At 42.3% G+C, this 13,669-nt stretch overlaps 4 protein-coding genes across 8 annotated transcripts in view; 2 read left to right on the plus strand and 2 right to left on the minus strand.

Annotated features, from left to right (window-relative positions):
- Positions 1–7,008, plus strand: part of AP3M1 (adaptor related protein complex 3 subunit mu 1) — a 30,964-nt gene extending 23,956 nt beyond the window's left edge. For 2 of the 3 annotated variants that reach the window (XM_050803481.1, XM_050803482.1), the window contains exons 7-9: positions 2,090–2,297; positions 3,914–4,058; positions 4,848–7,008. In XM_050803481.1, the coding sequence (XP_050659438.1) occupies positions 2,090–2,297; positions 3,914–4,058; positions 4,848–4,948 (454 nt within the window). In that variant the 3' untranslated portion in view covers positions 4,949–7,008. Of the gene's footprint in view, positions 1–2,089; positions 2,320–3,913; positions 4,059–4,847 lie in introns of those variants that run through there. The other variant, XM_050803483.1, reaches the window with a different exon arrangement.
- Positions 1–13,669, plus strand: part of CAMK2G (calcium/calmodulin dependent protein kinase II gamma) — a 1,229,125-nt gene that overhangs the window by 908,145 nt on the left and 307,311 nt on the right. The window lies entirely within an intron of this gene.
- The window catches only part of ADK (adenosine kinase), a 711,694-nt gene that overhangs the window by 581,841 nt on the left and 116,184 nt on the right, over positions 1–13,669 (minus strand). The window lies entirely within an intron of this gene.
- VCL (vinculin) overlaps positions 8,646–13,669 on the minus strand; it is a 125,862-nt gene continuing 120,838 nt past the window's right edge. For 2 of the 3 annotated variants that reach the window (XM_050803406.1, XM_050803405.1), the window contains one exon: positions 8,646–10,777. In XM_050803406.1, the coding sequence (XP_050659363.1) occupies positions 10,631–10,777 (147 nt within the window). In that variant the 3' untranslated portion in view covers positions 8,646–10,630. Of the gene's footprint in view, positions 10,778–12,056; positions 13,627–13,669 lie in introns of those variants that run through there. The other variant, XR_007728684.1, reaches the window with a different exon arrangement.

The following is a 13,669-nucleotide window of genomic DNA, read 5'->3' on the forward strand; positions in this document are numbered from 1 at the left end:
CTAGACCAGTCTGGTCAACGTGGTGAAACCTTGTCTCTACTAAAAATACAAAATTAGCCAGGCGTGATAGCGTGTGCCTATAATCTCAACTACTTGGGAGGCTGAGGCATGAGAATCACTTGAACCTGGAAGGCAGAGGTTGCAATGACAGATCATGCCACTGCACTCCAGCCTGGCCAAGAGGGTGAAATTGCATCTCAAAAAAATAAAAAAAAAATTTAGCATTGGGGATCGTAGTTTTATAGCTAGTTTGTTTCTTGAAAATACCAGAAGTTATTTGAGTAACATTATGACAGGACTCAAAAGCAGACAAATTATTTCTTGGCTCTTTTTTTCTTTGAACCGGAGTTCGGCTCTTGTTGCTCAGACTGGAGTGCAATGGTGAAATTTTGGCTTACTTCATCCTCCACCTCTAGGGTTCAAGTGATTCTCTGCCTCAGCCTCCCAAGTAGCTGGGATTACATGCATGTACCACCACGCCCGGCTAATTTTGTGTTTTTAGTAGAGACAGGGTTTCTCCATGTTGGTCAGGCTGGTCTCGAACTCCCGACCTTGGGTGATCCGCCCACCTCAGCCTCCCAAAGTCCTGGGATTACAGGCGTGAGCCACCGCACCCAGCCTGTTTCTTGACTCATCACATAGGAACTGTTTTCATTTATATAAAACATATTTTACATTATTTTTCAGTGGGATCGTAATTCATTTTTTTGAACTAGGGCCATTTGCCCCAATTGTTTTTGTTTGTTTGTTTGTTTTATGGTTTTTTGGTTTTTTTGTTTGTTTGTTTTGAGACGGAGTTTCACTGTTGTCGCCCAGGCTGGAGTACAATTCTGTGATCTTGGCTTATGGCAACCTCTACCTCCTGGGTTCAAGTGATTCTTCTGCCTCAGCCTCCCAAGTAGCTGGGATTACAGGCGCCCGCCACCGCGCCCAGCTAATTTTTGTTTCTTGTTACTTTTTTTAGTAGAGAGGGGGTTTCACCATGTTGGCCAGGCTGATCTCAAACTCCTGACCTCCAGTGATCTGCCTGCCTTGGCCTCCCAAAGTGCCGGGATTACAGGCATGAGCCACTGCACCCAGCCACCCCCAATTGTTTCTACTGTTATTAAACTTCAGATTTCTGTCTTGATTTGTATACAGTTCCCAGCACAGTGGTACCAGAACATTATGCTATACTCAGCTCCCCCTTGTGTAGATGCTGAATCTGCAGTTCTGGAGGTACCGCCATCTTGGTATCCTTGGAGGATTGGTTGCAAAAATCAGCAGATGCTCAAGTCCCTTATATAAAATGGTGTAGTATTTGCATATAACCTATGCACATCCTCCTGCGTACTTTAAATCATCTCCAAGTTACTTGTGATAGTACACTGTAAACACTGTGTAAATAATTGTTATACCAGGTTGACTTTTTATTTTTATTATATTTTGTAGTTGTATTGTTATTTTTTTTTTTTCTTTTTTTTTTTGAGATGGAATCTCGCTCCGTTGCCCAGGCTGGAGTGCAGAGGCGCAATCTCAGCTCACTGCAATCTCCACTTCCCGGGTTCAAGTAATTCTCCTGCCTCAGCCTTCTGAGTAGCTGGGACTACAGGCACAAGCCACCACACCCAGCTAATTTTTGTATTTTTAGTAGAGACGAGGTTTCACCATGTTGGCCAGGCTGGTCTTGAACTCCTCACCTCAGCCTCCCAAAGTACTGGGATTACAAGTGTGAGCCACCACACCCAGCCTCAGCTAATTTTTGTATTTTTGTAGAGATGAGGTTTCACTATGTTGGCCAGGCTGGTCTCAAACTCCTGACCTCAGGTGATCCCCTCCCACCGCCGGTCTCGGCCTCCCAAAGTGCCGGGATTACAGGCATGAGCCACCACGCCTGGCCGATAGTGTTAAATAATATTTTCAGTCCTCAACTGGTCAAATTCAAGGATGCATAACTGTGGCTACAGAGAGCCAACTCTGTAGCACCTTATTGTGGAGTTAAAGGTACGGTAGGATACTCTGGACAGAGGTTTTCAGGATACCTCTGATGCTTTCCCCACACCATTAATTGTGTTTATGCTTTTGTATCTTTCTCTGTTTCTCTTTTTAGTCTAGTGGCAATACCAGTGTATGTGAAACATAGTATCAGCTTTAAAGAGAACAGTTCTTGTGGCAGATTTGATATAACAATTGGACCAAAGCAGAATATGGGGAAAACTATTGAAGGAATTACAGTGACAGTTCACATGCCAAAAGTTGTGCTGAACATGAACCTGACAACCACACAAGGCAGCTATACATTTGATCCAGTCACCAAGGTACAGCCACTTCAAATCAAGAGTGAGCAAGTGTTTCTGCAATCTATTTTGTGATTTGTGGGGAGGAATGGAGGGAAAGGTTTAGCACCTTGTTTAAAACTAAAGTTCGTATCAAAACCTAGAGAGTATACTGTGCTGTGCTTCTGCCACTGGCTGCCAAAGGAATCCTGCAGCTGCTACTGAGCAGATGAACAGAAAAGTGTGTCATTCTGTCCTTTTTCAGAATGTGCCTTCACTCATCCATTATTAATCCAGAGCCTCACTCTGCTATCTAATAAGAAAGAAGTAAAAGCTTTTTTAAAAAGAGAAAACATTATGTAGAAGAAGATATTATGATGGTATATGAATTATTAAGTTTTCTATATAAATTGATCATTAAGACCTTTTTCTTCCTTTTTAATTTAAAAGCATCATTTCATACTCTTTCACAGGGCTAGGAAAGCTGCTTCCTCACCCTACTTAAATTTTCCTGTAGCAGAGGGTTTTCAGAGAAACTGTAGCAGATGATTTTCTCTCAGCTTCCTGATTAGCTAGTAAATATGATTGTTTTCAATAGCAGAGTCATTGAGCTACCTGATAAATGAAAAGACATGTTTTTTGAATAACATCATAGGATGTTAAAGATTATTTAATGCAGTTGTAAGGATTCAAAGAACCTCCTGGAGACCACACAGGGCTGAGAAAGGGAGCTTCAGATTCCTGGCCCTTTACCACAGCTTCAACTATGACAGCTTTGCTTTCTTTCTCATCTGCTGCTGAGCCTCCACACCTAAGATTTCATTTGAACAATGAGTTTCACAGCTAAAAGTTTTAAAAACACCATCTTAAGTCAATCTAATTATTTTACAGAAAAATAAACAGAGGCCGTGCACAGTGGCTTATGCCTGTAATCCCAGCACTTTGGGAGGCCGAGGTGGGCGGATCACCTGAGGTCAGGAGTTCGAGACCAGCCTGACCAACATGGAGAAAGCCCATCTCTACTAAAGCTACAAAATTAGCTAGGCATGGTGGCGCATGCCTGTATCCCAGCTGCTTGGGATGCTGAGGCAGGAGTATCGCTTGAACCCGAGAGGCGGAGGTTGTGGTGAGCCAAGATTGCGCCATTGCACTCCATCCTGGGCGACAAGAGCAAAACTCTGTCTCAAAAAAAAAAAGAAAAAGAAACAGGCCCAGAGAAAAGTAGTGAAGATGGTATGATGGAGAACATTTGAAATCAGAGAGCCTTAGGTTCAAATCCCAGCCTTACCTCTGACTAGCTGTGTGACCTTGAGCAAGTCATTTGATCTCTGAGCCTTAATTTCCTCATTTGTAAATAGAAGACAAAAGCTACTTCACAGCCCTCAATGAGATAACATATGAATAGTGCTAAGCACGGTGCTAATACAAAAGAAAATGCTCAACAAATGTAGATTCTCTGTCCTCACTCCCCATTCAAAGTCACAGAGCTAATCAGAGGTAAACTCACTGTAGATCCCAGATCTCTTGTTTTCAAGAGACTGCACTTCATTTTTATAGAAGTTTATGATACAGAAGTTTATGATGTCTTTGAACCTTGTTTTTGAGGGTTTGTCTTTAATAAATGGTTCTATTTGTTTTTCATTCTTTGTCTTTTTAAGGTACTAACATGGGATGTGGGAAAAATTACTCCACAAAAGCTCCCAAGTCTTAAAGGACTGGTAAATTTACAGTCTGGAGCCCCCAAACCAGAAGAGAATCCGAGCCTCAATATACAGTTTAAGATCCAGCAGCTTGCTATTTCAGGTAAGGATAAGGTTGACTTGTAGTGAAGGGTAATTGAGTTTTGCAAGCTCAATTATTAGGCACTTAGAAGAGTAACAAAAGTTTCCCTCTCTAGAAAGAGCAGTAGCCCTTTGGCCGGGCGCGGTGGCTCACGCCTGTAATCCCAGCACTTTGGGAGGCCGAGGCGGGAGGATCACGAGGTCAGGAGATCAAGACCATCCTGGTCAACACGGTGAAACCCCGTCTCTACTAAAACTACAAAAAATTAGCCAGGCGTAGTGGTGGGCGCCTGTAGTCCCAGCTACTCGGGAGGCTGAGGCAGGAGAATGGCGTGTACCCGGGAGGCGGAGCTTGCAGTGAGCCGAGATTGCACCACTGCACTCCAGCCTGGGCAACAGAGCGAGACTCTGTCTCAGAAAAAAAAAAAAAAAAGAAAAGAAAGAGCAGTAGCCCATTTGCCTTTTACACTGTGCTTGGTGGGGCCATCTCCCAGGCATCAACCAAATGATTTTGGAGAACACCTTATTTCAAACAGCTTCCCCTCACCTCTGCCCTCATTCAAGCACCAAAAAGGGAGTTATTCATATTTATAGAAAGTAGAATTATACTTCACAGACATTCCCTGCCTGTGTGGGAATCTTAACCAAAACCATACCATCAAAGTGCAATAATTTGTAAATGATAGAAGAGACATTTCTTCCAAATGGTGGAAGGAACACTGGTTAATGTCAGATTTACCATATAGTGCTCATTGCTAACATATTGGTTGGGATGATGATAATTTATTCTTTTTCATTCTTTTTGACACAGGCTTAAAAGTGAACCGTTTGGACATGTATGGGGAGAAATATAAGCCATTTAAAGGAGTCAAATACGTCACGAAAGCTGGAAAGTTCCAAGTGAGGACATGAGAAGAGGCCAAAATTTCTCAAGACCAGTTTGTTTTCCAAGTGTCATTATGATGTATTACTATTAGGTACCAAGTGGGTGGGAATAGATACTCTAGTTAAAGCATTTGTGTCTAGCTACACACCGCTAACAAAGTTGCTTAGTTATCAATGTAGGATTCTTAAGGAGCTTTAAGCTAAGGAAACCTTTTAGTGACTTAGCTTATTTTGTATCTTTTCACTTAGGAAGATGTTGGAGGTGATTTTTTTTCCATAGGAGAATACCATCTGACGGCTGCACATTGTAACAGTAAAGGCAGAAAGCTATAGTGATAACCTCTCTCCTAAAAGGAGTTAACTGGTCTCATCCAGCAGAAGCTATCTTAAATCTCTGATGTGTCAGTTGCAGCCAAATATCACACGTGATCTTAGCTATCCCAAACCAGTATCTGTCCCAAGAGAGGAAATTCCCCCCACCCCCAGAAGTTTACAGAAAACTGCCTCTTCAAGTGTTTGCCTTATTCAGCTTTTCACTTGTGCCATTAAGCAAGCACTGTAGCAAAAGCCACTTCCACATGGCCCTGGCAGGGAGCACTGCTGCTCCATGCTCCATTCTCTCTGTACTTGGTATTGTATTTTTTATAAATAAGATTTTTATGTAAAGCTTATTTGATTTACAGGGACCTTGCTGCAGTAAATACCATCTCAATTTTGTGCCACTGGTTCAGCTGTTAGCACAGTAAAAAAATCATTTGTATCACAGGGGCAAATGCTTTATTAAGGTAGTAAAAGGGAACATTACTTCTGCTTTCAGGAAGTTACTGCAAGCACAAGCATTTGTGCTTTTAAGCAAATTAAAGTAGTAAAAGAAAAACTTAAGTGAAACCTTTGCCATCTTAATGTTTTATAATATAAAGCTTACCCAACACCAGTTAAGCCATGGTTAACCTGAATGTCTCATGCCCCAGTTCAGCAAAAGGAGGAAAATGTGCCTGCCTCACTGTCATCAGTCTTTCTAAATCCTTTACCTTTTTTTTTGTTGTTCTTAAGGGGTTGAATTTGCCTGCATTCCTTGTCTTTAGGGGAAATTCCCTTTTCATATTGTGTGCTTCCCAAAGCTATAGTCATAGATTTCTTCCAGAAACTATTGTCATAATTGTCACTGGAGTGCTTAAATATACTTACTATACTGACAAAATACATGGAAGTGAGTTATAATGAGGCAGAAACAAAATCCTCAGTAACACTGATGATACTGTACTGATCACCATGGTTTTGGAAAGTCAGTCAACAGTTGTATTATTGCACTCAACTTCATTGTGTCATTTTATGTAACTTCTTCATCTTGGTGGTCCTTGCCCAGTTATTTTTTGCCTCATTAGACATCAAGAAATGGAGAAAGACTGAAAGTTAAGATATTCTTCATGTTTCCTTCTGATTTATGCTATTTTCTTCTCTTTATAGCTCCATTCTTCTTTCAGTCTTCTCAGCTTATAACCGTCTTTTCCTTATGCTAAGGATAGCCCTTACACTCATGCCATCTGTGCTGTCAAGGGCTGCTGGTTGGTGCTGGTACAAGGAGCCCACGGAGCAGCTTTCTTACCTTTGTCTGCCCTGTCTTTCATGGCATAAGAAAGGCAACGTTTTGCAGCTTCCATATTTCTGAAGAAACTAATCTCAGATTGGCAGTTATTTTACAGAACTGCCAAATAGTCAAAATGTTGCCAAATATTTATTCCTTTTGCCTAAGTTAAGCTACCCAGTTCAGTTGCTTTTTATTTTTAATGTCTTGACTCTTCAGAGTTTGTACCTCAAAAGAACAATCAGAACATCTGCTTCGCTTTCTGCTGAATCCCTAATCTCAACAGTCTATACCTGGACTGTCCAGTTCTCCTCCTGTGCTATCTTCTCTTCTATCCAAGTAGAATGTATGCCAGGAGCTCCTTCCTTCTAGCAATTTCTACTAAAATGTCCAAATAGAATGTTTTCTTTTACAATCAAATTACTGTATTTATTAATTTGCTAGAATCCCGTAAATCATTTCGGTAGCTCTGGCTATGCTATCAATAAAAAGATGAAAGCAACAAGTTGATTTTTTTTTAGGTCTACTATTGATTGAACATTCTCCAATGGGCAAGGCTCGTTGTCAAAGCAGGATGAACATGATCAGATTTTCTTCTGCATCATCACACAAGCTGTGAGTGTTGCTGCAAAGCACTTCTCAGCACTCCTTCCCTAACCTCGTTATGTTAATAGCCATTCATACTTGGCTTAAGCATCACCATTCTGGCCACAGTCTGAGAGATTAGTGATCAAAGCTCCCTTCTCTATCACTACCACCACCTACTGATAACAAAGATTCCTGAATACTTAGTAGTAGTAAAATATTTTTCAAGCAGAGTTACAGCTAATCCTGGATCCCTTAGTTCTAAATTCCTAAGGAAGCATATCAAGAACAAATGAAGTAGATGATTATTTCCAGTGTGTGGGAGTCACATTATTTTATCCAAAGGGAGTTCCTGTGATAGGTTCATTTCTTAAGTGGTGCTACAGTAGAAAATCAGGAACAAATACAGAACAAGATCAAGAAAATGCTGATCTTGTCCTAAGCAGCAAGTGATTTGAGAAAATGATTATACTGCAGCAGGAAGGCAGCACCAGTGAACATATGGTAAATGGCAAAAACAAGACAGTTCTGCTAATTCAGTAGTAGCCTTTAACTTTGCTTTAACTCAAACAGGCTGGAATCTGTCTTTATATTTGGCAACTTTCCAAGATAAAGCAGTGATAACAGCAGTTGGCAACACTAAATATCAATATCATCACCCTTTAATGACATGTTACCCCTTTCAGATCTAGAAAATCAGGCAAAAACAGTGATGTCCCAACTCTAAAAACCTGCTCCTACTATTTTAGTCAGTGTTTCTTTAAGGAAGAAGAGGACTGTGTCCCCCAAAGCTATCTCTGCCTTATGGCCCATATAAGGGCTTTTTCCTGGTGGATCCCTGAAAACCCTATTTATTCTATACTAGGCTTTGGAATATGAAAAACGGACCTGTGTGGCCGGGCGTGGTGGATCACACCTGTAATCCCAGCACTTTGGGAGGTCAAGGTGGGTGGATCACTTGAGGTCAGGAGTTCAAGACCAGCCTGGCCAACATGGTGAAACCCCATCTCTACTAATAATACAAAAATTAGCCAGGCATGGTGGTGCACGCCTGTAATCCCAGCTACATGGGAGGCTGAAGCAGGAGAATTGCTTGAACCCAGGAGGCAGAGGTTGCAGTGAGCCAAGATTGCACCACTGCACTGCAGCCTGGGCAACAGAGCAAGACTCTGTCTTGCAGTGGGGGAAGGACCTGTGGTACTCCTACAAACTTAACAACTTTAGCTTTTCAGGGAACAGTGATGGTCTCCACAGATAGCTAGAATCTTCTAAGGTGAAAACAAACTGTTTCATCCAGCTGCTTTCTGCCTACTGTTAACCTTTGCCACTTCCATTCCTTTAAGTGTGTAATCCCCATAGTTGTCTTGTATCACACACATCCTTGTTAAGTAAATATACCACCGTTGATTTCTTCTTCCAGTACAACATTGGATTAAATAAAATCTTTAGTTTCCAGATCTTGAGGATTAGTTTCATTGGCTCTTCATCAAAACAAAGGAGAAACCTGACCTAAAAGTTCTTGCTAAAATAACATACCCATCATTGAAAGCATTATTTATACAAATGCATTTTATTGTTTTAAACAGAACAAAAGAAGAGGCAGAAAATATTTGCATATAACAAATCCTAGCTTATAAATGTAGTTTTTTAGCGGTGATTCTCTAATCATTCAGGGATTTTTTTTTTTTTTTTTTTAATTTGCTGCACTGTGTCTTGAGCACTGATATTGGAGAAAAGCACATCCGGCATAAAGTGTAAACCAGTGTCTCAAACCACTGGAAGAACCGGGAGAGCAAACATGATTTTTCTTATTTCCTCTAAGTAAATCTTTAGTAAAACAACAAGTGATCTTTGGCATAGATTCATACTTTAAAGGCATTAATATTGCATTTATATCAGGCAAGCAACTATACAAATATGCTGAGGGCCTTGAAAATAAACATCCTCATTTTAAAGGAAATAGTGAAAGCCTGAGTGTACAGGACCAACTTAAGTTTTACACATTCGATGTTGGGAACTAACACACAGTGATGGGTGAGCTGGAAGGATGTTCAGGCAAGGGTTCTTACTCCTTTACTCATCTGGTTCTGGCTTTGGGGAAAAATAAGGTTTCACGTGCTGGAAAATACTTAGCAGTAATAAGTACCAAAAAGGAAACATTGCCCTCTCATTTTGCCTAGTGGGAACTTACTGTGGTGATAAGAAATATGAAACCCATTACTCTCTTGAACCCCGTACTTGGGAGTAGATGCAGAGAGCTTGGTTGTAGTTGGTTGCAGGGAGGTAGGAATTACAGGAGTAGTATTTCCCATTGATTCATCTTCAGCAGCACTAGAATTCTAGTCTGCAAATACCACTCTCCTTTAGGCAGCAGGTGTCCTTCGGACAAGGCTGCCTTGCCATTAAACACTGTTAGGGGACAAGCACTCATTCTTAGGACTGAATTTTAAAAGGATAAAAAGGATCTTTTAGAGCTACAGATGAACAAACACCTACATGTCTTTAAAATCTTGTTTAGAAAGGGTGTGGAGGAACGCTACAAAAACCAGGATAGGAGACATGTTTTGGTTAAAATTAAAATGCAGCATTTCAGCTCAAAATGAACAATTAAGAGCTAAGAATGAATGATAAGGCCTCAGCACAGACCTCTGCAGGCAGTGACTGAGCATTGAGTGCCGGGAGTGGCCCTGCTGAGAAGATGGCAGGGCCACACCCTGGCTACTCTGCCCTTCCAGCGGGAGAGAGCACCAGGACACAGTGTGTTCATGGGATGGCTACCTTGGCGGGCTGAGGCAGGATATGGGATGGGAAGTTTCCCTAGCACAGACATTGCTCAGGGGCATGGTAAAGGCAAAATCATATGATTCTGTGATTTCTTCCTGACGGTGAAATACGGTTTTATATTGTGGGAAACTACAAGGATTAAACTGAGGAAGGGCGGGAAATGAATCCAGGCCCCATATGCTGGGGCTCCACAGAGGCCACCTTCCCCTGTAGCAGCGAAGCTCACTTCTGAAAAGGACCCAGGTAGCACAGCCCAGGGAAGGCAGGCATGGTTGGCAGCAACATGGAAAGCTCAAAACAATTTTTGGAGGCACAGCAATTTTCCTGTTAGTAACTGACTTGCCTGGGCCCTGGGTCTTGGGAGTCTGGAAGAGTGGATGGGAGCCAAGGAAAGAGAAACAGAGGGAAGTGTCCCCTAGGGAACAAGGGCAGAGCAGGGTGTCTGGCTAGTGTTCACTTGGATTCTGAGCTTATGTGAAGTCCATGGGCTAGAAACCCAGTCTGCCTATTGGGATAGAGGGTGTACAAGTATAACTGTGTTTGAGAATACAGGGTTTATACAGAAACACATTTCAAAGTGTCCATGAAAAAAGAGTATAAATGTTTTCTAATTTGAAGAGGCCCCCATTCCTTTCTGATGTGTCAGGCCAGGATGTGATTTTCAGCTCCCAGCAACTCAGGGCAGCTCCTGGGACTCAGATCATTTTCCTTCTTTTTAATAGAGGTTTCTGTGCCAGCCAGGCTCAGCCAGGTGCCTACTGGTACCAGGGAGTCTTTCTAACCCAGCGCAGTGTAAATCCAGCATCTGTTCGAATTTTGATTGAAGCAGCTTCTGCTTCCCGCACAGTCTCCTTCACAGACTGCATGAGGTTCTGGGCGTTGTGAACCAGCATCTCTGTGGCCTGCAAGGAAAGAGGTACCTTCTGTTACCCAGAGTCCCTGATATAGGCCTGTCTCTAAAATAGGTTTCAGCCAGGAGTGGGATGCAGTTAACCCCACTGGTAGCTGGCATCCCCCATATTTGCTTGCATCACTAGGGGTTTTCCCAGATCACCAAAAAGAACCCAAAACTGGCCATCGCTAATTGTGTACTGTGGCTTCAGATAGCCTACAGCATGTCCTCTTTCTTGGTCTTCAAACATGCTTCTCCCTCAGGGCTTACTGTTTCCTCTATCAGGACTGCTTTTTCCTCAGGGATCCCCCTCATCTTCAGATCTTTGCTCACTTGTCACGTTGGTGAGGATTTCCCTGCTCATTCTTTTTTTGAGATGGGGTCTTTCTCTGTCATCCAGGCTGGAGTGCAGTGGTGTGATCTTGGCCACTGCAGCCTCTGCCTCCTGCGCTCAAGGATCCTCCTGCCTCAGCCTTTGAGCAGCTGGGACAATAGGTACATGCTGCCACATCTGGGTAATTTTTTTGTTTTTTGTAGAGACAATAGGTACATGCTGCCACATCTGGGTTCCGCCATGTTGCCCAGGTTGGACTCAAACTCCTGGGCTCAAGTGATCTGCCCACCTCACCCTCCCAAAGTGCTAAGACTATAGGCATGAGCCACCGCACCTGGCCTCATTTTCTCCATTGAACCTATCATCACTAACTGATACACTACATATTTTACCTAGGTTGTTTGGGAGTTTTGAGGTTTTTTTCTGTCTTCACACTAAAATTTAAGTTATACAGAGTAGATTTTTGTCAGTGTTGTTCACTGTTATACCCCCAGTATTTAGGATGGTGCCTGGCACACAGGAGGTATTTCATAAATATTTAATTAACGAATTTTAAAAACAACCAAATGAACAAACCAAGCAGCCAACCACTTTAAACCCATGAAAATCTAAATACGTTAATCTTTCAAACACACAAACTTAGAGGACTGAAATCACATTGGTATTCTACCATAGAAAGTCAAGGATCTTGGCAATTCATCAGCCCAGTAATTCTAAGCTATTTTTGAGTCATGCATCATTTGAGGATTTAATGAAGGCGGGGAATTCTCCCCCAGAAAAAATGCACACATGCATAAAATTTGTACACTCAGTTTCACAGGCTCTGGTAAGTGTAATTGTGGACTGGAATTCCTCATCAGTTGTTCTTTTCACTTGGTCAGCAATGGGACTCAGGCCCAGAGACATTCATAAAGTGAGGATTAGGACTCAAGATTTCTGACTTACGTCGTATGGGTTTTGGTTTTGGTTTTTGTTTTTGTTTTTTTTGAGATGAAGTTTCGCTCTTGTTGCCCCGGCTGGAGTGCAATGGTGCAATCTCAGCTCACGGCAACTTCCGCCTCTCGGGTTCAAGCAATTCTCCTGCCTCAGCCTCCCGAATAGTCCTGTGTTTTTTCCATTCTATCATACTGTCAATTTCTACCCTTTTTAAAACTGGAATATTTAATGGAACATAATAGATGATTCTCAAGACATATTTTTAGTGGTTAATTGATTAAGTCTGTGATTAGGCCTGAATCTCAGTCTTATCCTTCTTTCCCCATTTTTTTACATCTTTCTTTGGACAGAAGCGATCACATGACGTAGAAACAGCCAAGTGTGCAAACCCTATATAGAATATATGGAAGTTAGGTGTGAAGACACAGTTCCCATGGTTTGGGAGAAGAGAGGATTAGGGTGAGAGTTGTTGGATTAGAATATGGTAGCAGAAGCAACAATAATGGCACCAAGAAGAATGGCCACCTTATTTCTTCTTCTAAAGTGCCCCAGGGCCCTATCTCCTGGCCTAGAGATCAGAAACAGTTGTTCTTTCAAACTATTTTTGAGTTCCCCAAGGGGCGTGGGGGGGATTGTGTCTTTTAATTTTTTAAACTCCCTTAACACCTAATACAGTGATTCACCTTACACCATGTGTGACGAGCCCTGTGTGGCTAGTCCAACGAAACTGTACCTCATGTGTGATGAGCCCTGTGTAGGCAGTCCTTCTGGGAATCTGGTTCAGAGCAGGGCCTCCCGGAGGGGAAATAAGGAGAGTAAGGGGTGCTCAAATGAGGGTTTCCTGAACGACCTGGGCCAGGATTCTGGGAAGGAGGACAAACTTCAGGAGGTAATTGCCAAGGTATATGCAGGAAGCAGTGGTTAAGAGAACCTTCTCAGCACCCTTATTTCTATCTCTATCAGAGAAACCTAAAGAGAATATGAGAAGCACCTCCTTTGAGCTGTCATTTCAGTTTCAGCACAGGCCTAACTACCTCATGCCCCTGAAAAGCCTGCACTATTCATCCTCCCTGAGGCACTAACACCCAGAGAGCTGAAAAGCGGACATTCTCTCCAGCCAGAAACATACAGTGAGTTGAAAGGAACAGGCACTGGAGGCCTCAAAAGATCCAAACTTATTCCAAGGGTAAGGAACTGAGTGGAGTCCTAATTGCCACTGATCCACAGTATTATTTTAGACACTTAACCTCTCTAGACCTGTTTCCTATCTGTAAAATGACAATAGTTGCCCAAGAGCAATTCCAAATTCCTTTTATTTTATTTATTTATTTATTTATTTTTGAGATGGGCTATTGATTGCTATCTTGCCCAAGCTAGTCTTGAACTCCTGGTTTCAAATGATCCTACTGCCTGAGCCTCCTAAGTAGCTGGGACTACAGATGCACACCACCACACCTGGTTCCCAATTCCTGGTTTGTTGTGTTTTGTTTTGTTTTGTTTTGTTTTGTTTTGTTTTTTCAAGACAGGGTCTCACTCTGTCACCCAGGCTGGAGTGCAGTGGTGCAATCACAGCTTACTGCAGCCTTGACCTCCTAGGCTTAAGCAGTCCTCCTGCCTCAGCCTCCCAAAATG

The sequence above is a fragment of the Macaca thibetana genome, chromosome 9 (assembly GCF_024542745.1).
Source record: "Macaca thibetana thibetana isolate TM-01 chromosome 9, ASM2454274v1, whole genome shotgun sequence".
Classification (NCBI taxonomy): Eukaryota; Metazoa; Chordata; class Mammalia; order Primates; family Cercopithecidae; genus Macaca; species Macaca thibetana.